Genomic DNA, 23728 nt, shown 5'->3' on the forward strand with positions numbered 1-23728 from the left:
GTGTTTCCTTGTGTTTAGGGGGAGTCTCCTGTGTTTAAGTTTGTGCCCATTGCATCTGGGCACCACTGAAAAGAGCCTGTCTCTGTCCTCTTTGCATCCTCCCTTTGAGTATTTGTGTACATTCATGAAATCTCAAGCAGCCTTCTCTTCTCCAGGCTGAACAGTCCCAGCAATCCCAGCCTCTCCTCACAGGAGAGGTGTTCCAGTCCCTTAATCATCTTTGTGGCCCTTTGCTGGATTTTCTCCAGTATGTTCATGTCTCTCTTGCACTGGGGAGCCCAGCCTGGACACCGGACTCCGAGTGTGGCCTCACCAGAGATGCGTAGAGGGGAAGGATCACCTCCCTCAACCTGCTGGCAACACTCCTAATGCAGCCCAGAATACCATTGGCCGCCTTTGCAGCAAGGGCACATTGCTGGCTCCTGTTCAAATTGGTGTCCACCAGGACCCCCAGGATGCTTTCTGCAAAGCTGCTTTCCAGGTGGTCAGCTCCCAGCCTATACTGGTCCATGGGATTATTCCTCCCAAGGTGTAGAACTCTGCACTTCCTCTTGTTGAACTTCATGAGGATCCTGTCAGCCCATTTCTCCAGCCTGTCAGGGTCCGTCTGGATGGCAGCACAACCCACTAGTATATCAGACACTCCTCCCGGTTTTGTATCATCAGCAAACTTACTGAGGGTAGACTTTGCCCCATCATCCATGTCATTAGTGAAAATATTGAACAGTATTGGACCTGATACTGACCCCTGAGGTATACCGCTAGGTGCTGGCCTCCATCTAGACTTCATTCCACTGGTCACCATGCTCTGAACTCAGTTGTTCAGGCAGTTTTTGATTAACTTCACTGTCCATCCTTCATCAAGTTGTCTGTGAGGATATTATGGGAGATAGTGCTTAAAGCCCATACTATGTTTTCCATGAGGACATTATGGGAGACAGTGTTGAAAGCCTTACTGAAGTCAAGGCAGTCAATATCCACTGCTCTCCTCTCATCTACCAAGCCAGTAATTTCATTCCCAGGGATCAAGGCGAGGCTGAGCTGCCTGCATTTCCCTGAGTCCTCCTTCTTGCCCTTCTTAAATACAGGAGTGACATTTGCTTTCCTCTAGTCCTCAGGCACCTCTCACAGTCACCACGAACATTGGGTCTTTGCTTTAGAGTGAGTCAAATTGCTCATTAGGTTCCACTGATTGATTGTATTGTCTGAGGATGGGATTCAGCTGCCTATCGTGTGTCTGCACAGAATATGGACTGAATGTCACACGCCAGAGATGTTCATGGTCTGCTGAGAATGGCACTTGGCTGTGCTCTGCCTAAGTGGGGATCACCATGTACTGTTACACTAGTCTGCACTTCCTTCACATTACTTCCTTACCTAGCCTGTTGATTTAGGTAGATTTTTAAGCTTGCAGGCATGTATTGCTGGTCTGAGCAAATACTACAATCGAGGACATCAGCATTATTAGAAGTCATTAAAAACTTGTCAAACTTTAATAACTCAGAGAATGTAGCATTTTCAAGGTACTCAAAATATCTTAAATCCAGCCCTGTATGCTACCAGGAAACAATTTGTCGCACCATGTTGCAACTGACAGCCCACAAAAAATGGAATCTGGGACCTGTATTTAACTGGTGTTTGGACTGCTTTACAGCTTTATTTAGGTTTTATATGTGCAAGAATTTTACATACATTTGCTTTTTTGTAAATAGAATACAAAAAGCAGTCCTTTTTCAGTCTTCCTTAGAGGTCTAATCTCACACCATGTTGTTTGCAGTCAGTGAATAATGAGAAGAGCAGAGAGCAGAGCAGGGAAGGGAAGGGAAGGGAAGGGAAGGGAAGGGAAGGGAAGGGAAGGGAAGGGAAGGGAAGGGAAGGGAAGGGAAGGGAAGGGAAGGGAAGGGAAGGGAAGGGAAGGGAAGGGAAGGGAAGGGAAGGGAAGGGAAGGGAAGGGAAGGGAAGGGAAGGGAAGGGAAGGGAAGGGAAGGGAAGGGAAGGGAAGGGAAGGGAAGGGAAGGGAAGGGAAGAGAAGAAGAGAAGAGAAGAGAAGAGAAGAGAAGAGAAGAGAAGAGAAGAGAAGAGAAGAGAAGAGAAGAGAAGAGAAGAGAAGAGAAGAGAAGAGAAGAGAAGAGAAGAGAAGAGAAGAGAAGAGAAGAGAAGAGAAGAGAAGAGAAGAGAAGAGAAGAGAAGAGAAGAGAAGAGAGAAGAGTTCCTTTGGAAGGGACCTACAAAGATCATCTATTCCAACTGCCCAGATCGGATTGAATCAGTCCGTGTGGTTTCATCTGTCATTAGACACAGACCTAGCGTGTCTCCATTTATAAATCTCATACGAAAAGAGAAAAATGAAAAGTGACAAATCAACATAGAACTGGACACCTGTATCCATGAAACAAGCTCTGAAAGCAATGTTCTGTTATAAACATTTTTATAGTCAGCATGCATACAAAGGAAAATACTCATCTAGCACTTCTGTGGCAGCAGAAGTAGGGTAGTTTGGGTGTTGTCTTAAGACATAAAACCTTGAACTTTATAATTCCTAATTCATTAACACTGGGATAATGTCATGGTTTAGCCCCAGCTGGCAACTCAGCCCCACGCAGCTGCTCACTCACTCCCCCCCCCCCGGTGGGATAGGGAAGAGAATTGGAAGAATGAAAGTGGGAAAACTCATGGGCTGAGATAAAGGCAGTTTAATAGGTAAAGCAAAAGCCACATGCACAAGCAAAGCAAGACAAGGAATTCATTCACCACTTCCCATCAGCAGGCAGGTGTTCAGCCATTTCCAGGAAAGCAGGGCTCCATCACGCGTAACAGTTACTTGGGAAGACAAATGCCATCACTCTGAACGTTGCTGCCCTCCCATCCTTCCTCTTCCTCAAGACCCTTATAAGCTGAGCATGATGTCACATGGTATGGAATATCCCTTTGGTCAGCTGGGGTCAACTGTCCTGGCTGTGTCCCCTCCCAACTTCTGGTGCACCCCCAGCCATCCTACTGGCAGGGCAACGTGAGAAGCAGAAAAGGTTCTGTGTAAGCACTACTCACCAACAACAAAAACATCTCTATGTAGCAAAAACATCTCTATATTATCAGCACTGTTTTCAGCACAAATCCAAAACATAGCCCCATACTAGCTACTATGAAGAAAATTAACTCTGTCTCAGCTATAACCAGGACAGAGAGTAACTTTACCATACACTTCTGACATGAAATATGTACTTATTCCACTCACAAATATGTTCACTTTTCACATCACCTTAGTATGAAATTTTTCAAAGGTGAAATCTAGATGTCTCTTTTACTTGAAGTGGTAGGAGAGCTCCCTGGCCAGTGTTTCGTAAGTTTTGTCCTTAAAAGAGAGGCAAACACATGTATCAAAATCTGAACTCTGTCTCAGAGAAGTAGATTAAAGACAACTTGTCTTGCATTGATTCATAGCTATTTTTATTACTGAACATTTTTACCGGTTTAGGCTTTTGTCTTAAGTAGTATCTGCTTATTAGATACATATCACTGAAATTACTATTTTTAATACAGCAGACTGCATTATCCTGGACATCCCCACCACCACCACCTGATTACCCTGAGTGATGGACATACCTGGATAATAGGGACATTCTAGAATGCTATGGTCAAGAGATACACACAGTGTAACTCTGGGTAAAGCCACTCCAGTGATTTTTTTTCTTATGTTTCCCAACATTTCTAATTCCAGTAGTTGTAACCTGCTTCTGCATATGCCCATCTGAGTAGAGTACCATTTATCATCATTGTTCTGGTGCAGATTTTGTTGTGCCCAAATGTACTATTCACAGTGCCAGCTCAGGTCTTTGTACCGTTGGCAAAAAATAACCTATTGATGGGTAGCTGAAAATTGATAGTACATATTAACATCAGAATGGATATGTTTTAATTAAAATGCAGGTCAAATGTTGCTAGTTGACTTTGAGTATTCTTTCCAAGTAGAGAAAAAATTGTGGATTGGGAAGAGATGAGAAGAGTGTGAAGAATAACTTGGAGATGGGAAGGAGAGGAATGAAAAGAGGTGGGAGAGTAGGAATGGAGGGGAGATTTAACTCTGATCATTCTGCAAAATCTTCATTCAAAACTAGAAGGAAGGGGGCTCTTTCCTGGCAGTGTAGCTGTGTATTTAGGTTTGTACCTCTCCCTGTGTGTGCTTTATGTCCCATCAGAAGGAAGTTGAACTTTTCACAACATGAAAATGTAGCAGAATCTGTCTTGATCAAATGTTAACTGACTAATCATCCCATTCTCCTCACATTATCATTTGAATACAGTGTTCTTCATTTTTGTCTTAAATGCTACATATGGTCTTGGTTAATTGCTGTCTTCCATCCTTATTGCAACATTGTCATTAGCAGGTGAAGTAGTTGTGCAATCTTGTTTGAAAGACAAGCAATTGTAAGAAATAAAATTAGTAAGGATGAGAAAAAGCATTTTATTGTTTATACTCTTACATTTTTGTTTCATTTGCATTTCTAACTGGTTCCCACTTGCCTGAGGTGTTTGGAGCCCATTATGAATTGTGTCTTTCAGAATAATTGTATCTTGTTATTAAAAACAGCCCTTTTATTTTTTTCACAATTATGAGGGAAGAAAATGCTATCTGCAGTTTTTGATCATTTGCCAAATGTCTCTGCTTCGTTCCTCACATTAAGGAAGTTTATGTATATTGTGTAAAACCAGTGGAATTAGCTGGCAGCTTTTCATTGGCATTCTTTTTCTGGAAAATTTAAATATTGCTGAGAATGTTACTTCCATTAGGAAAATAAGAGTTCCCTAGCTACCTACCTGGAGGTTTCTTGGCAACATGACATTTTGCTTACAGAGAGAAAGCAAAACTTGAGAAGAACTTTGTGGACAGACGGCTGGCAGGCTGAAAGATCCTCTTCCAATTATCCTGAGATTTTTGCTTAGAAATCTCTTCCTAAGAAGAAACTCATATTTCTTTAGCTTTTGCACAAACCTGGAGAGTGCGTGTACATATAAATTCATGTATGTTTTTTGTAGAAGTGGATTTTCATTCTCCAGAAAGCTTCACATGCAAGTGACTTTAACAACCATTCATCTCCCTTCCTGATCTGAGGACATTTTTTTAGAAGAACTAACCACTTCAGGAAAGGGCTTGCTATTAAATAGATGTTCTGTACTTCTATTGTCTTCAGAACATATGAATGGTGCCTCTAGGATGACAAAAAAATGAAAAGCCAAACTACCCCAAATAGTAACTTGGCTTGTTTCTCACTGTAATCTAATTTTAGCTCAGTGAACAGTGTTTGAAATCATTAATCATATTATCTTCAAGATAATATTTTCTTTCCTTCCTACTGATTTAATGAGTTTTGAGTTAGTGAGAAGTAATGGCAATTACTCAGTCTTGAACTGAACTTCAGACTTTTAGAAATCGAAACACTTCTAAAATTGGTAGACACAAGTTCTTGTTTGTTTTCTGGTTTAGATTCATGCTTCCAAAGCCCTCTTTTATGTTTTATGTCCAGGTCCTTGCTTTGTACATAAAGGGAAGTTGGTATTTTCCCACAGTAATTAATGTCTGACACAGACTATAAGCACTTAATATCATAATGGAATCAAGAGAGCTAACAGCTCCATCTGGATAGTACATGAGGCTGTCCTGTTCACCAAAACTTAGCAAGCTGTTTAAGAACAGAAAAACTACACATGAGGCTTCCACACTTAACAGTTACCTTTAGATGGTGGTTCCATGCAGTAGTGCTAGTTAGAAGCCCATTCAGGCTGGACATCTGTGGTTCAGTGACTGACAGAGGGACAGAGACTCAAATACAGTGGTAGTTTTGACATCTGGGCAGAGTCCTGACAGGGATTGTCCTGAGATCCAGGAGCTAATCTGAACGCAAGGCTGCGTGTCAGGCTATGAAAATGAGATGCTCTCTTTCTCTCTGATCTGCAGCTGAACTGGGACCACTGTACTGGGGAATGCTTCAAAGTCTGATCCTTAACGTATCAGTGTTCTCATCTGCCTCTGTCTTCTGCTTTGCAACCGTGATCTGGTAGTGAAAGGCCTTCATTACTCTTATAGCCCTTGCTTGTTTTTTAATCTGGGGGAGAAGCAGAAGAGAGGTAGCATGCTCTGCTTTTGCTCTGACTGCTATCACATTGTTCGTCCAAGTGTGATCCTAGAACAAGGCAGTGGCACTGAACACCTTGTCATCTTGCATGTAAAAATTGCAAATTTGAAGATCAGAATAATGTTTCAGCTACAATATAGATAATTTCATAATTCCTGTGTATGATCAGTTGGATGTGGATTTCCTAATTTTCTTTCTGTCCAAGCTTTCAGTGACTGTATCGCCCAGTAGAGTAGAATTATGCCTGGATTTCTTCTCATTATTTTATAAAAAGTACTTCATAATGCAAATTAAGGGAAATTAAAGGAAGAGTTGACCTAACTTAATAACTCATAATAATGAATATTTAATTATAGTTCATTGTTAGGCTTATCCCTTGGCAATCTCTCCTTCCTCTCTTTTATTCCAGTCCCCTCTGCCGTCCCTATGATGCATCAGGTGAGTCGTACTACCAGTAGCATCACACTATCATGGCCTCAGCCAGACCAGCCCAATGGAATCATCCTGGATTATCAGCTACGCTACTTTGACAAGGTGAGCAGAAAGTGATGCAGTGCCGATTGTTGTATAGCTGTTATGCAAAAGAGAACAGGGAAATCTTCTGTCTGGGAGGTGCACCCCTGGATCAGGATGGATAAGGTGGAGAGAAATGCTTCTATTATGAGGGAAGAACAAGCTGTAGCAAAACCAGAAGTTCATAATATACACTTCATCTAACATCAGTCCATCTGCATTTCCCAACTTGGAACTATCTAAAGACAATGCAATTAAGAAAAGACACTTGTAACTAAGCTAAAAAGCTGTTGCTAATTTGATAAGTTTAGCACCAGCTGACACACATAACAGTGGAAGGAGCTGAAGTTTCCAAATGTGTATATTGGAATTGGACTCACTGCAACATTCTGCCATGTGTTTGTTGAGGGAAGTCCTGTGTCCTCATTTATGCCTGGACAGATATCTCAGAAATTTTGGGAGGAGGAATGCACTCTTTCATTCACGAAGTGATGGATATCAGTTAGCTGTTCACGTGCTGGAATTACAGGGTGGCGAATATAAAATGTTCTTCATTGATGTCTTTCATGACTCCTAATCCAACTGTTTTGAGGGGAAGAAGTACGTAGGGCTGTTCAGACAAGCTCCCATTCCATATTCTTGATCTTTCACATAAATATTTTTGCAGCATTGTGCAGGGCTACTGTTTTTCTAGCAGTAAAGGGGCCTGCTATTTGTTATAACATGTGTAGCAGATTCCTGGGTACAGCATTACATGTGTTCTTGTGCTAGATTCTCCTAGGAGAAGACATGAATTTGGAGCTTGTTGAAAACAAAATTTCAGGACATGCTAGGACTTTTTTTATGGATGTGCTTAGCAAGGAACCACACATAGTTTTGTCTCTCACTTTTGTTTAGGTCAGGACTGAGGGTCTTTGGCAGAGCTTTGTGGAAAGCCCAGGTCTAATGGAATGAAAAGCAGCAGTGAGGAACAGCGAGTTGTGGGCGAGGAAGTCAGGTCTGGAATAGCAGTTGTGGTTGGGAGGCTCTGTAGTAGATTCAAAGAATATTGTGCCAACATGGAAACCAGCATTCCTTGATGAGGAGAGCCAGTGGGCAGAAGTCTCACATTCATTTTCGGTCACTGACATTCACAGGCAGAAGATGAGGATAATTAATTCACCTTAACTAGCGAAACCAACATGGCCACCATATCAAATCTTATTCCAGGCAAGATCTATGCCTTCCAAGTATGAGCTAGGACAGCAGTGGGCTATGGCCCATACAGTGGAAAGATGTATTTCCAGACTTTAATGGGAGGTAAGTGCTACCATTTTGTACTTGGATCTACACATGACCTTCTTTCACCTGTGTGTGTCCCTGAGTGTATTAGCTTATCCTCTGAAGGACTACTACCAGACACGCCTACTCAACTTGTATTTCTGTATAATTTACATATGCAGATTTATTCACTCAAAGAAGCTTCATGCTGTCAGAGCATATTGTTTACACTACCACCATATTCCTCAATCTTGTTCCTTGTTGCCTCTGCGCCTCTGACCAGCTGGAGCACAGTGTGTCAGTAGAACTTTCTTTAGGAGGGTCTTACAGTACATAGCATGATACACTGATGTAGTCTGGTCTTCTGCTGTCACAGGACATCTTACAGCTGAATGCTCTGTGAAAGTCTTAAAGACAGGTGGTACACTGGACATATGCCTAGAAGCTTGCCTTCCAGCAGTATCACCATCCATTCATGCAAAGAGCAACATATTACCTTGTGATACTATTCGGTCTGGATCAATGGTACTCGTGTATGTCATCTACAAGCTAAATTAATATGGAACAATGGGATCAAAGCCCAGGTGTAGAGCTAGCCTATACTTAGGCGGCTAGTCAGTTGTCAGTGGACCAGGGGAAGGAAAAGTGGAGTCAGAGGAAGCATTGGCTTTTCCGAAGTAGGAAGGAAGGCACTGGAGAAGCACAGTGACTGAAGGGTTAAAGGGTTAACAAAGTCAAGCATTTGTTGACCTGTCAGGACTAGCCTGGGAAGCAAAGGAGTGGTAGGGATGGAATTATGGGTAAGAACTAGTTGAGAAGGGAAACTCTAACGGTTCCTGTCCTCTGCATTTGTGTGTGTGTGTATGCATGTGTCTTCCTTGCTAGGGGAGCGCTTGGAGATGGTGCAGGACCGACTGCTGCTTATCGTGGGCTCAGCGCTCGGTGGTCTAGCCTTCTAGGTAATTGCTGCCATTGCCATCCTTGCCATCATCTTCAAGAGGTGAATTCCTTGACCTGCTCGTGTGCACTGCAGACAGTGGAACTTTCTTATCCCTGCTACATAACCCCATCCCAAGGGAAACAGCCTGATCTACATTTATCCAGATGTTCTTGAGATGCCATTTTCTAATTAAGGAAAGATCCTGCCCCATTACTCCTATGTGAGGAACCTCTCCTTTGGTAAATCATTCATGTACTTAGCTGATACTTGCTTAGTTAGCAGTATGAACACAGGGGAAGTATTTTCAAGCTGGTGTTGAAAAGGTATTTAAATTAAATCACTATAAAGAGGAGACTGTAAATTGCATTTTAGGCAAGCAAGTGGAGAATGAAACAATGTAGTGAAGAAGGACTGGTGGAATAAGTATTTAGATCCACTTATTTAGAAGGTGCTAAATATCCTTTAACCAAGGACAAAGAGACCTTGGTTAAAGAGCTCATTTGCTGAAGAATAAAATCTGTACAACCCCAAAGGTTCCATGGAACACTAACTCATAACAAATAGGTTAAAGAAAGCAAATACCTCTTTCCATTTTGGAAAGAAAAGAGGACAGATAAGTCAATGTAGAGATATACTCTTAGGGCAAAAAAGGAGGACAGAAATTTTAAAGAGAAAGAGAGAAAAGTAAGGTCCACTAATTTTGTAGAGGTACAAAAGTAAACAATGAGGGTTTTGTTATTTGAAGAAAAGAAACAGTCATTACCTGCTAGTTGAACTTACTGAGGTTTGAACTTAATCCCCTAGACTGTCATTAATGGATTTCTGTAACTTTGCTCTACTCTGCCTCTGCACAAGAGGGACTTTTTAGCTTTTCCTGCTGACCTAAAAAAACATATAAACTACTTAACTTTAGAAAGTGACATCTAGTTTTAGTTATATCAATTTTGGTCTCTTCCCTTTTCTACATTTGTTTTCTCCTTCTGTGTATATTCTTTTCTAATACTTTTCTTTTTGGAAAGAAAAGAATTATCAAATATTGTTATATTTTCATTGTTGCCTCCTTTTGTAGTTTTGAACTGTTAAAAATACAATTTCTTGTTGCAGCTCGAAATGTGGTATTATGTGCACAACTCAATAAAGCATATATTTTTCTAAAAGCAATAAACCAAACCCAGAATAAATTAATGCTACTAAAACTGTGTTGGGGAATGACATGAATGGGTTTCTATAAATGTATCTACATAAAAGGAAATATCATAAAACATAGATCTATTTATACTTGAAGGATCATGTGCAATTAAAAGACAGTTGTTCAGAAAAAGTGGAGATAGATAGCAAATTTCTATTTTAAAATTGTCCTCGATAAGAAAAATAAGTTTGAAGGTGTAGGAAATAAGGAACACTGCATTAAATGAGTAGTTCTTTAAAAGGCTGAATACATGTAGAGTCAAATGCTGTAATTTTAACTTGTTTTATAAATTGTTGGTACACATTTTCTAGGCAATATACAATGTAAAACACCTATTTTAGCTAATTGGAGGTTTTTTAATGATAGAAAACAATTTGCATGTCAGATGATAACCTATAAAAAAATTAATGTAGACCTGACTTTCAGATGAGACAACAGAGTTAGAGCTGTTAGGTATAGGCCACTAGTAAAGCCAATTTCTTTCCACAACAGAACAGATTATGAAGGTAGAACTATCTGTGGTTTTGCAATCTGTGCAGAATTTCAAGAGATAAACCTGACAAAGAAGACTAATACACAGAATTACCTGTTAGAATGACAAAATTAGTTATGTTAGTAAAGAAAAGTAACAATGTTTCGTGATACCCTGTCTTCAGATGCTAATTGAATCAGCAGCTAGAAGTTCTTGTGGTGAAACAGCAAAGCATATGAGCTGACTCAAATCCATGCATACAGCAGGGATACTTCAGGGTACCACAGGGTTTGTGGTACAGTCTGGTCTATTTAATACGATTTAGAAAAGATTGTAAACTAGCATGAATTGTGTATTTTTTGGAAAGAGAAAAAAAAAAAAAAGAACACTGTTGGGAGCAAAGGAAGTGACTTGAAAATGGAAAATATGTTTAGAGCAAACCAAGAATAGGATTAAACTTAGAAAACAACTAGATCATGTGCAGAAAAAAATTGCTTGAATCACACACATTTAAGAGGTGAATGAAATCTGAGAAACATCTGTGCTGAGAAGGATCTATGCTTACTGGAAATTAGATGCATATATGCCATAAATATTACAATAATAAAGGCCATACCTGTTTTGATCTGCACATGCAAAAATCACATCATGGAAAAAATCTCTGTCCATCTGGCTCTCTGTGTTTGGTTTCGGGTACCATACTTATCAAAAGAATAGTCAAAGTAAATGCTATTAGGAGACCAGGAGGAAAAATAAAGAAGAATTAAACTTTGGGGGGGATTTATACAGATTAAGCATTAGAGTAAATGGCTTTTAAAATGTTTTTGAAGAACTTGAAAGGCATCACAGGAAATACCTTAGATTAGTATTGAAGAATTTGTCATAATTAAATGAAATTAAAATTTAAATTTAGCCGGATAGCAAGAAAACTTCCAAGACAGTAATGTTAAACTGTAATATTTTTTTCCAGGATAGTGCTGGAGGCCCTATCACTTGTCATATCTAAAGTGGGGATGCAAACACTGGTGTAAAAACTACCACATAGAAAACAAGCGTGCACTGGTTACCAAGAGATGGGCAGGATTTTAACACCCATCTTCTAACCCTAAATTCAAGGATTCTCTGAGTCTTGCATTGAGAAGCCTACCCCAACATCCCCTGAGAGAATTGTGTGTGTTTTGACTTTCCTTTCCTTTATGTCCTGCAGTAAAAGGCGAGAGACCCCATACGCAGATTGCTTGCAGCAGTATATCAGTGCACGAGGTAAGTGTTGTTGAGCAACAGATGGCAAAGGCCTATCTCTTTTCAGGACTCATTAACACCCATGTCTCTCAGGGTTTGATTCTGGTGATGTTTTGGGCTGTCTCCTCCACTGCAGGACTTGGAGTGAAGTATTACATTGATCCTTCAACCTATGAAGATCCCAGTGAAGCTATTCGAGAATTTGCCAAGGAGATTGATGTGTCCTTCATCAAGATTGAGGAGGTCATTGGATCAGGTAGTATGAGAATCTGCAGACTTTGAAGTGCTGCCGTGTTCACCTTGAGACTTGACACACTACTGGCCTGAAATGGACCCAACCATGGTAGAGCATGTGTCTCACTCAGGATAGCTAAGCTTCGCTTTTACCGAAATTCATCTTAAACTACTTACTTACCCTTAGATGCTGACTCCAAACCAAGTTTAAAACACCCTTTGAAGACTCACAGCTCCTCCTTTGAATCCTGAAGATGTAGTCTCCAACCTGACTGAATTCAGAGCCTTCATTGAGAATTCTACCTTAATCCAAACAGTCCTAGTAACCCTATTTCCAAGCAGCACCTGGAGTCCTCCACAGTAGAATGTTTTAGTACACCTGACTAAAATCTTTGCTGTGTTTCCTTACCTGAGGTGTGTTTCTTCCCTCCCTAACAGGATAATTTGGAGAGGTGTGCTTTGGGCACCTAAAACACCCAGGGAAGTGTGAATACACAGTAGCTATTAAGACTCTGAAGTCAGGTTACACAGATGAACAGCTGCGGGAGTTCCTGAGTGAGGCCAGCATCATGGGGCAATTTGAACATCCCAATGTCATCCATTTGGAGGGTGTGGTCACCAAGAGCCGACCAGTCATGACTGTCACAGAGTTCATGGAGAATGGATCACTGGATTCGTTCCTCAGGGTACCACAACCAGAGTCTCCCACAACCGTTACCTCTTCATCTTGCTGTGTGCTAGTCTCAGATCTGATAATTTTGCCTGTCCTTCCTCTTCACTCCTGTCTCTATACGTCCTCAGTTGCCCTCTTCAGGAGCGATAGAAAAAATAGCAAAATACCAGAGTAAGTGGTTTGGGCCAACACGATGAAAATATTCCAAAAGCTCACCCATCATATAAAATGTGTTCATTATTTTAGACTTCTCCAGCTCAAATAATTAATGGTAAACAGTAATAAAATGTTTATCCTTGTACACAGCCTTCCAGTTCCTTATGTGCATGCTCCAAAGTTTACCTTTCAAATCTTTTCCAGGCTATTCCACTGAATGTTTTCAAGTTTCAACATTGTAATGTAGTTATTTTTGGACTTGGTTTTTTCTAGTAATGAAACATAAATATAGATATTTTTGTAGTATAGATGCCTCACTTGGTTTTTTTTACTGATTCATATGCTAATTCAACCACAAATGCTTTGGCAGGTACATTTTGAAGAGCACATGAACCCATTGTGTAGAATTACATAGAACCCATTGTAAAGATCTTAAAACAGTAAGATCAAATTAGTCTGCTCTCATTCATTTAGCCATCTTAGTAGTTAATGAGCATAGGATGCTAAAGGAAGATATGGTCACAAGAAGAGATTTGTCTTCAGAAAAAGATCACCAGTGTCTGAGTTCATTTGAGATTCATTGCCTTAAGGCCACCCTCCTTTGTTATTTACTGTCCCTGAACCTTCAGGTTTTGGCTGAAGTTGAGATGTATGTTCTCTAACTTCATAAATCCACCTTGTTACCTTGCTCTTTGTTAGTCTTCCCTGTTGGCTTCATGTTCTGTTGTCGTAAAAGCCTATGTTTGCCTCCTTACTTGCAGCAGAAGGAGGGACAGTTCAGTGTGTTACAGCTGGTGGGAATGCTACAGAGGATTGCAGCTGGCATGCGCTACCTTTCAGACATGAACTACGTGCATTGTGACCTGGCAGCACATAACATCTTAGTCAACAGTAACCTTGTGTGCAAGGTGTCAGACTGTGGTTTGTCCCTCTTTCTGGAGGATGCTGCTTCAAATCCCACCTATACTGGAGCTCTGGTGAGTTATCACTATGCAGTGAATTACTGCTATGATGAGTTACTGCAGTGCTGCCAGCTATAATTTTTTCTGTGTTCGTCCTTGATTTGGTGTACCCTTTTTAGTCCATCTTGAGACCAGAGAGACCAGTGGGGTAGAGCCTTCTACCCTGTGGACTATTTGTTCCAAACCAGTAAAAATTAAAAATAACAGAATATCTGATCCACTCTGCCATGTGAAATGGAGTCTTAGTGCCCTTCTTTGTGGAATGATGGTGAATAGGACAAACATCATAACCTGATGTAGGTGTTATCTTTCCCCTTTCATTAGCTTCTTACAGGAAGTATAAAGGATGGAAGGAGAGATCGAAGTCCTATACACCACCCTTTGAGGAAAGAGTTGGCTTTTTCCTACAGAAAAGATAACTGGCATGAGTATATTTGTGGGCTTACAACCAACCATCAAATGAACTTACTGCCTGTGAAGTTCTGATACCTGTTATACATACCACAAAAGGGATGGGAGTGTAACAGGCAGGTTGAAACTACCATTTGGTATGCAGGGGATGAAGAAGAATTCAGTCACTGAAAAGTGAAACAAGTTTTAGATGTATGTGATTTGAAGACCTAGCACCTGCATGATATTTCATCTGGCAGGTTGTACTTGCAGTCAGAGAGGTCAAGATGGAAAGAGGAAGGAGTTAATGCTAGCCACTCAGTGTATCTGCCCTTGGTGTTGCATGTTGGGATTGTTTAAATGGCTTTAGATTTCCAAATGGTTGTGACTTCCAGGAGGATTTTACTACCTGCCACCTCTCAAATGCTGCAAAGAAGAGCTATAAAAGTTAAAATCTATTACATTATGGGATTTGTAAGAGCAAGGAGGAATGATTTTGGTTCTTCATCTATATTTGTCAGTAGATCAAGGTGGAAACTTTTAACATAGTTTGAATTTAAAACAACAATCTCTACAAGACAGCATCAACTGGACTGGCACCCTATGCTCAGAGTGTCATGCTACTGGCATCTGATCTGTTCAGTGATGTCATTTCCACAAATAGCCCTTATCTCACTAACATTCTGGGTGCTCTCTGACTGCTTTCTAGGGCTGCAAAATCCCCATCCGTTGGACTGCCCCTGAAGCTGTCCAGTATCGCAAGTTCACCTCCTCCAGTGATGTCTGGAGCTATGGAATTGTCATGTGGGAGGTGATGTCCTATGGTGAGAGGCCTTACTGGGACATGTCCAATCAGGATGTAAGTTTTAGAAGTGGTGAAAATGTACATCTGCCTCTCTCTCCTGTATCAATTCCAGTAGAAGAAAGTCATACACCACCAAGTGATTGAAGCTTGTTTGTCTTTTATTTTCCCAGCTGTGATAAATCTTTGTTATTCTTTTCCTGCAGGTAATTAATGCCATTGACCAGGACTATCGCCTGCCACCACCCCCAGACTGCCCAACTGTTTTGCACCTACTGATGCTTGACTGCTGGCAGAAGGAGAGGGTCCAGAGACCCAAATTTGAACAAATAGTCAGTGCCCCAGATAAAATGATCCACAAGCCATCTGCCCTCAAAGCCACTGGCACTGGAAGCAGCAGGTGAGATGAGGATTTAGTGCAAAATAATAGGGCTTGTCTCTCTGTAGGTTTCATGAGGAAAAGAAAGCAGCAAATCAGGCTATATAGTATTTTTTCCAACCCTCTCCTCTGAGACTGTGAACAAATAGAAAGGGGCAAAATGAGGGAGCGGGTTGGAAGAACTGTATATCCTAATTCACTTAATGGGTGATGAGGAATTGTGAGTGCTGAATGTGAGGGGAGATAAATCACTTGATGAGGTGCTCTGAGGACAAACATGAGTGAGGGATGTTAGGAAATGGAGGGACACATCTGGGTACAGCTGCACAAGATATTCGGTGATCACACAATACTGTGTGATCACAAGAGGTGATGAAGGAAGAGAAGACCTTAGCTTATGGAGGGAAGGAGATCTGTAGCTAAGACTAATTACAACTGCAGTTTGCATTCCATATTTTCCCAACTGCATTTTGCAGCCTGATGGAACCAGAGGCAGGAGGTCAACAAAGGAGACGTCTCAGCAGAGGGAAATGGTGCCAAGATTAGATGTCTGTTGGGCTGATGATGAAATTACATCTTGCTGGCCTGGAGGGTTTTTTGCCGTGGTTATAAACCTAGTCTCAGTGGAGTGTACTCCACAGCTGGGGGAGGGGAAAAGTGCCTAGTCATGCCCAGTTTACTAAAAACAGCACATAAAGAGAGTTAGAGCTTTGGGACAGATTCAGATGATGGGGAGAAGAGCAAATGCCATGTATAAACAGTCGTTTCTTTGGCCTTTTACTGCTATGCTTTTATATGATGGGTGTTGGAGCTGAAACAACGCACTCTTGTCTCATAGGTTACTTTCTGATTCAAGGGGTGCATCTAGGAGAGGGAGAGCTAGTCACAAAGGCAAAAATGTTAAGGTCTCATCTCTGCCTCAGAAACCTCCTCACTGCAACTCTTTGCCCAGCTAATAGGTCTAGACCCAGAAAGTCTGGAAAGATCTGGGACAACAAGAAGAGAATGTGCTTGAAAGAGTGTAAAATGGGAAGGAAGGATCAATTTCTTGGGTTGGGTTAATTGTTTTCAGGCAAAAAAGTGAACATAGGTAGTCTAGAAACAGGGCATCAAGGTGGGACTTTAGGAATCAGAGCATGAGGAATGAATATTGTTTTTCTCCATTCTTTGTTCTTCAGAGGTTGTATACTCTCCCTTTCATCACTCTTACCTTACTAGTGTGGCCAGCTGATACCGATAACTTGGGTTTTTAGAACCTGCCTCTTTTGCAGACCATATCAGCCTCTCCTGAGCAACTGTCCTCCAGATTTCTCTTCACTCAGCAATGCCCATGAGTGGTTGGATGCTATCAAGATGGGCCATTACAAGGAGAATTTTGGCCAGGCTGGTCTGATTACATTTGATGTCATATCACGCATGACTCTGGAGTAAGTAGAGGCACAGACGATGCCTGACACTGAGTTTTCCATGCACAAAGTGAAAGCAATCTCAGAAATATTTAATAAGGGCTATATGGAGAATACATACACATGAAAAAGGAGAGGGAAGCAAGAGCAAAGTAACTACTGTTTCTTATATCTTATTAGGGCCTCTGGACACCCTCCATACCACTGTGCATTTGTAATCTGTTTCTATAAGCACTAATACTGATCCCATGTATACTGCAAAACATATTGTCAGCGTTGCAGAGACTGTTACATCAGAATGTTCATGACAGCTGTCACAGGTAATAACCACTTTTAAGGGGAAGTGTAGAACCATCCATGCCATATATTGGGTTGAAGTGTTATGTAGAAGCCAGGAGCCAGGAAAAGGAACATTCTTAGAATCACAGAATGGTTTGGGTTGGAAGGGACCTTTAAAGATCATCTAGTTCCAACCCCTCCTGCTATGGGCAGGGACACCCTCCACTAGACCAGGTTACTTAAAGCCCAGTCCAGCTTGACTTTGAACACTTCCAATGATGGGGCATCCACAACTTCTCTGGGCAACCTGCTCCAGTGTCTTGCCACCTTCATCATAACAAATTTCTTCCTTATATCAAATTTAAATCTACTCTCTTTCAGTTTAAAACTGTTACCTCTAGTCCTGTCACTGCAGATCCTGGTAAAAACTCTTTCTCCATCTTTCTTGTAAGCCCCCTTTATATATTTAAAAGCTGCAAGAAGGTCTCTCCAGAACCTTCTCTTCTCCAGGCTGAACAACCCCAATTCTCTCAGCCTTTCTTTATAGGAGAGGTGTTCCAGCCCTTCGATCATTTTCATGGTCCATTTCCACTGCTTCTTTTTGTATCATAACCTACCAAGTTCTGCCAATACTGCCTCCACCCACCCACCCACATTTTCCAAGCAAAAGCAGAAGTCTTGTCAACTGTTTCTCAGAAAAAGATGATATCCATACACATTCATTTGGATCTACAGGGAAATGGACTGGGACAGTTCAAAACAAGAAGCCCATTTTAACACCTTCCACATCCTCTATTCTCTTGCAGAGATATCCAGCATATTGGCATCACCCTTGTTGGTTACCAGAAAAAGATTCTAAACAGCATCCAGCTCGTGTGAGTCCATTTGAATCAGCATGAACCAGTTGAAGTGTGACATTTACACCATCTTTATTCCACTAGTCTCAAACTCTGGAAAGGTTCTGGGGGAATTCAGAGGGATTTTCACTGTAAGAAAAAAAGATGTCAGTATCCTACTTGAAGACTTAATGCACCCAGAAAGTGCACACTACATGTGCTGTTCCATGAACAAAAACAAAGCCTTTGGCATGATTTGAAAGCACAGCTAAAAAACTGGTGGCATTGAAATGTGGCTGACCATATACTGGGAATGGGTTGGGGGAGGGAAAGTTATAACATGGGAAGAAGATGGAATAATAGCTTGGACAGATACAAGCATCTGTTGCCTCTTCTCTGTCAACAAAAGGTATCGGACAACTTTACAAAGCCATCAGTAGGCTTTATCTGTGGCTGGGAACCCAGCAAAGCTACAAAGACAATAAAAGCAACAAAAAATTACCATTTTTTTCCAAAAGAATCCCATCATGGTGTGAGAGATTATTACTCAGATGGAGATGAGCATCAGTCTATCACTTGATATGCCAGCTTGGTAGGGAACTGAAGTTCTAGTTATTGTACAAATATGTGATAAGCAATAAGATATCACCTAGTAAAGAGGTTGAGAGTAAAGGGCTCAAAATTCTATGCTATTTCATGTGCAGTTCTTGGCTAAATTCCATGATCCAGGAGGGAAACTTATTAATCCATTGTGCTGACACAAGGAACAGCAAGTCCATGGTGCTATGCAACTCTGTTTACGAGACTTCAACAGAAGGGAACAATAAGGATTCCTAGAATCCATCCTGCTGGATCTGCAAGTGCAGAGGGAAACATAGCTTCTGGTCCTCACAAGCCCATTCTTGAGAGGAAAGGCGTAAGTGGTGATATTCTGAAATCCTGAGCACCCAGAATTTGGGTTTTGTTCTCTTCTGACCCCCTTACAGGCATTGAAGAGCATGACAGAAAAAAATCTGAAGCCTTTTGCTGTTGAAAAATACTTGCTCTTTTTCTCACTCTAACCAGCTACATGATTGGGCACAGTTGGTTGAATATTGTTTCTGAAGAAAATGCAGACTTGCAGCAGTCAACTCCAGATAGACAATTGGAACAAGGGAGGTGAAAGTCTTTCACAAGTTCTTGTCAAGAATGATCAGGGAAGGGTACTAGTCCCACAAGTCACTTCAGTCCTTAAAGAAGGAATAACAACGTCCTTGGAATCAACTGTGTTGTCTGTTAGAGGTGCAGGAGAATGACCAGAATGACAGAGCTTATGCCTTCCTTCAGACAGACTAGTGCTTGCTTAAGGAAAGATCTCCTTTGAGGAGGAGCAGAGCTTCAGGACTGTGTCTCTATATCTATCCTTATGCAGGAGTATGAAAACATGAAGCTGAGCTTGAGAGGAAAACTCATAAACTATACATTTGTCCACCTCACCAACACATAGGAAAGGAATTGGAAATGGCCTTGTTAAGCAAGACCCCAATGAAGACATTGCATAAAAAGACACCTTTGTATCTAGAGAGGAAATAACCCTAGCTGTTCCGATCTGTGCCCATCTGTTGACTCACTGTGAACTACTCATCAACTTACTGTATTTCTCTGGCTGTAAAGGTTAGAATAGCACAACTTCTGGAGATACTACTCTTGTATGTATTTAAGGATTCCCCCAGCCAATCCAGCAATTGAAGACTGAGAAACCACATTTGATAGTTATTGAAGAGTCCCATAATATGATAGGAGATACTCCAGAATAGTTGTGTTAGAATACCCAACACAGTTCAGACTCTTTATTACGCCATTAGAGCAACATATGTTGGGGTTTTTTAGCTGAAGAGGGAGAATAGCAGTGCATTCTTTCAAGATATAAAAAAAATCAATACAAAAGCAATACAATGAAACAAGAACAAAACATTCACACGGAGACAGTGTGAAGATTAAAAAAAACACCACATCAGACTAGAGTGAAACCTTAGAAAATTTGAGGCTTGCTTTTTAAGGAGTTTCTACACACTTGTAATACTTACAAATTGTTACACGTATGCTGACTGACTGTCAGCTCCACCTACAGCATGTGACACTGAGCAAGTGGTGTCCTGTTCAGAAAGCATATGGAGTACAAGATGCTGAGGCGAATCTGTGGTGTCTAGCACCTTCCATATGTATTCACCAGAGAAAAACAATGCATGTATGGACATTCATATATGAGTGTTATCTTGAAGTTCTGAGGGCCATTTGGGGAAATACAGCAGGCTATGTTTTCCATGCCTTGTATGGTTAAGATTAGTGGAGAAATTAGTGTTCTAGTTCAAATCCTATGGCCTCTTTTCAGCATGGTGGAAACTCACATGCAGAAAATATATTCTTCCTATTTATGCAATGGGAGACAAAAATGTGAGCCTTGTCTGAATCTCATACCAATGATACTGAGGTTTAATAGCCCCTTATGGGGAGCTGCAGTGAAATTAAATGCTTGGTGGTAGTTCTGGCAGTAGGACATTTACGTTTGCATATGAAGTCTATGGCAATGTTGTTTTCATAGTCAGAGGAAAGGGATTTACTTGCTATACCAAGGCATGCAAGCAGTGATTGGACATCACAGATCTCTTCTTCCTCTTGTTCTGAGGCAAACTTGAAATATATCCCTATGATAGTTCCAAGGGGTCAAGTGTCAAGACATCCTGGCTGTGGCTAGAACTGCACTGTGACAGGCTTGGGGTCACAGACAGAGTGCAGAATGGTGACTGTTTTCTGTAAGAAGTCTCTCCATTCTCTTTATTCTCAGGGTGTTCCCTATTTTCAGAGTATTTCTTCCATAACTTGGGATGCAAAGGCTCTCATGTCACCTTGCATCTTATTTTATTTGTCATCGTATCAGTCCTTAACTCTGCAAACATGGAGGAAAGGCAGTCATGGCAAAAGCATTAGAAATATCCTGATCTCGCTTTTCACAATCTTATGTGAAAGCAGAAACCCTACATTCTGTTGTCAGCTGGGGTGTCCTGCAGTATATGAGCACCCTCAACAGGTAGGGATGACAATTAGGAGGGAAAGGAGTGGGACTCACCTCACCTAGGCACCTGATATCTGTCCTTCACCAGAAGAGTGAGAAACAATGCAAAAAAAAGTCTTAGAGAGCCATATTCTTTGTCAGAGAAGCAATGAAAGTTTACAAGTTATTGCCCATATTTACTTTATGTGATATCTATAATATCCTGTGCATAAGGAGACTGAGTAAATTAAATAGGTTTCAATGCATAGACTTCCATGAAGGCATTAGGCATTTGTAAGTAAACTTAGAAGAGTCAACATATAGTTGGAATGAATGTATTGCAAAGACTACAAACTCTGCTGAACACCAACTTTTCACTATCTGGAAACAGGAAGAAACTTCACCTTAAGGCAAGCTGTTTTGTCATTATTCCTGATGAGGTTCCTTGCACCTGCCTTTTTGGTCTCTGTTGCTGGACAGTCTCCCAGACAGACAACTGGGTCTGCACCAGTATGTCAGTTAATGTATTGTGCTGCCAAAGAGCATGTCAGTTAAGCAAGTTCCCACCTGTGCTGGTTTGGCAGCCAGGTGGAATTCTCAGCCAGGAGCTACATGTCTGTGCACCCTCTTGCCTCACTAAGCCATGGCATGTATATGTCAAAATCAGACACTGCTCACCCAGAATATTCAAAGATAAGCACTTAAACTAAAATTTTTGCATCCATGCCTGAAATGATGTTGAGGAAAGGCTCAATGACAGTATGACTTACAAAGTGATTTCTATGTTTGGCAGCCAAGTATCCTCAGTGCATGTGCAGATGATATGGCTTGCAGCTCCCATTTTTTGTTTTAAATTTTAAAATTTAAATTTTAAAATTCAAGGATGTAATCTTAGTGCATGCATTGACAGCACTATATTAGGGCTAGTTGAGGGAGCACAAGCTGCTTAATACTACTGAAGGAGAGCTGAAAGAGTCTGTCTGTTTAATACAAATATGTTTAGCACCTGGGATTATCTAGAAAGAAAGAAACTGCTGTAGCTTCCTTAGTCCCAGACAAGTCACATGTTAAGGTGAATGAAACCTCTGGGTGTGGTGGGAAATAACGAGCAAGCACCAAGGAACTTACCTTTAATAAGCAAAGAAAGATAGAGCTGTCCCTACCACTGGATCTTCTTTGGTCAGGAGTTCCAGCCAACAAATCTACCTGGGGGCTAGACTAACTGAAGGTAACCAGCTTGAATCCATCCTGCCTTTGGCACACTTTCTCAGCAGTCGACTACACAGCTCTTATGCATACAGGTACAGCTAGGCAATAGATTTGAGTTCAGGACAAAACTGATTCTTTCTCTTCCCTGAAAACAGATGATGCTAGAGGGAGCAATGTGATGAGCTGTTCACATGTATTCCATGCTAGCAACTATTCATGAGTATCAAGCATCCTAAGGATTGTAAATCACGTGTAAATTTGAATCTCTGGATGTCTTCTATGGAAGACCAAACCTCAAGTCCTACTAAAAAGCTAGTCTAATCCTTTACTTTTCAAATCTATATGGGAAAAATGGCGCCTCCCTCAGAATTTACATTTTGTGGTGGCATTCAAGATCATCATGCTCTGTGTATGAAGCTGTTGCACTTCTGTTACTGAAAGGGCTGCTCTGAGCTAATGAGAAATGACTGTGTTTTCTTCTAGAGCTTGCCGGTTTGTAACTCGACCTGTTCAAAGAGGAATTCCTCCCCCTGCTGTTCTGCTACCTGAAACACAGAAGAGAAGGCTTAACTGCCCTCCAAAAGCCTTGTAGCTTATATATTTTATCTATCTGCCTTTTCTGGGTGATGAGAAAACTCTCTTCCTGAAATAGTCTCAGTTAAAACATGCAGATTCAGGAAAACATATCAAGATTTCTTTCTAATTTATCCCATGACCTTTGTTCCTTGAATGAACAGAGTAATGTGGTGTTTTAGTCAACTGCAAGTCACAAGTGTAAGTACAATGGGTTGACATCTCAGCATCTATGCCTCAACTAGTTAATAGAGGTTAGTCTGTTATTTATGTCTCTTATACAAGACAAAGTGTGCTTTGTTAACAGCAATAATGCTGTTTCATTCTGAAAACTAATCTCTTAAATTCAGGCCATGCTAATTAAGGTTGGATTTTTTTTCTAGTTTATAATGGCACTAGAAATTATACACACTGCTGACTAAAACTAGTTTAGTTACATCTAAGCAACCCTCTCTCATTGCATTTTCGTAACTTACATACAAACCTACTACTGTCATGCATTTGGACAGCTGTAACAGATTGATTATTTATAAACAATTCCATTGCTGAGAACAGACTCTAGTCCTCTTTGAACCATATTGAGTCTGCAAATGAACAAGAGATTAAAAAATAAGAAAATCAGGTTTATTCAGAGAAGTCAACTAGTTTGACAGATATGAATGGGAAGGCACTATCTGAAGTAAGATATTTAAAAATAGATCTATTAGTGTTGCTCTGTTAAAAAGGACAGTAATTATAATGTACCCTAATGTCTCTACTATAAATTAAGTTGCAAAACTGTTGCTATTTTAATCTGTCATCTCTGCAGACTTGTAACAAGAACAAACTAACAACAATAATAACAATGATCATGATAAACAAATGTGGTTTTCCCCAATGAAGAGAAATACAGTAAAAATAGCAGTAGTTCAACAGCTGGGTTGCCTGCAATTTGTACTGAGAAGCAATGTATTTTTTTGACAGGTGAAATATTATTGCAAACTGAAAGATCAGTCTATCAAATCTACCAATTAGGAAACTAAATGTCAGCTTAGGGGTGTACTTAGGATCA

General features: G+C 40.7%; 1 protein-coding gene across 1 annotated transcript; it reads left to right on the plus strand.

The window, feature by feature from the left end:
• The first annotated feature begins 3169 nt into the window (after window positions 1-3169).
• Window positions 3170-18384, plus strand: EPHB6 (EPH receptor B6). The gene is given in 12 exon segments (XM_010301807.2): window positions 3170-3663; window positions 6541-6665; window positions 7781-7943; window positions 8790-8904; window positions 11713-11768; window positions 11884-12003; window positions 12420-12667; window positions 13572-13787; window positions 14872-15021; window positions 15171-15364; window positions 16615-16770; window positions 17835-18384. Coding segments are annotated over 12 exon segments (1653 nt in total). The 5' UTR covers window positions 3170-3626; the 3' UTR covers window positions 17908-18384.
• The last annotated feature ends 5344 nt before the right edge of the window (window positions 18385-23728 follow it).

The sequence above is a fragment of the Balearica regulorum genome, chromosome 1 (assembly GCF_011004875.1).
Source record: "Balearica regulorum gibbericeps isolate bBalReg1 chromosome 1, bBalReg1.pri, whole genome shotgun sequence".
NCBI classification, from domain to species: Eukaryota; Metazoa; Chordata; class Aves; order Gruiformes; family Gruidae; genus Balearica; species Balearica regulorum.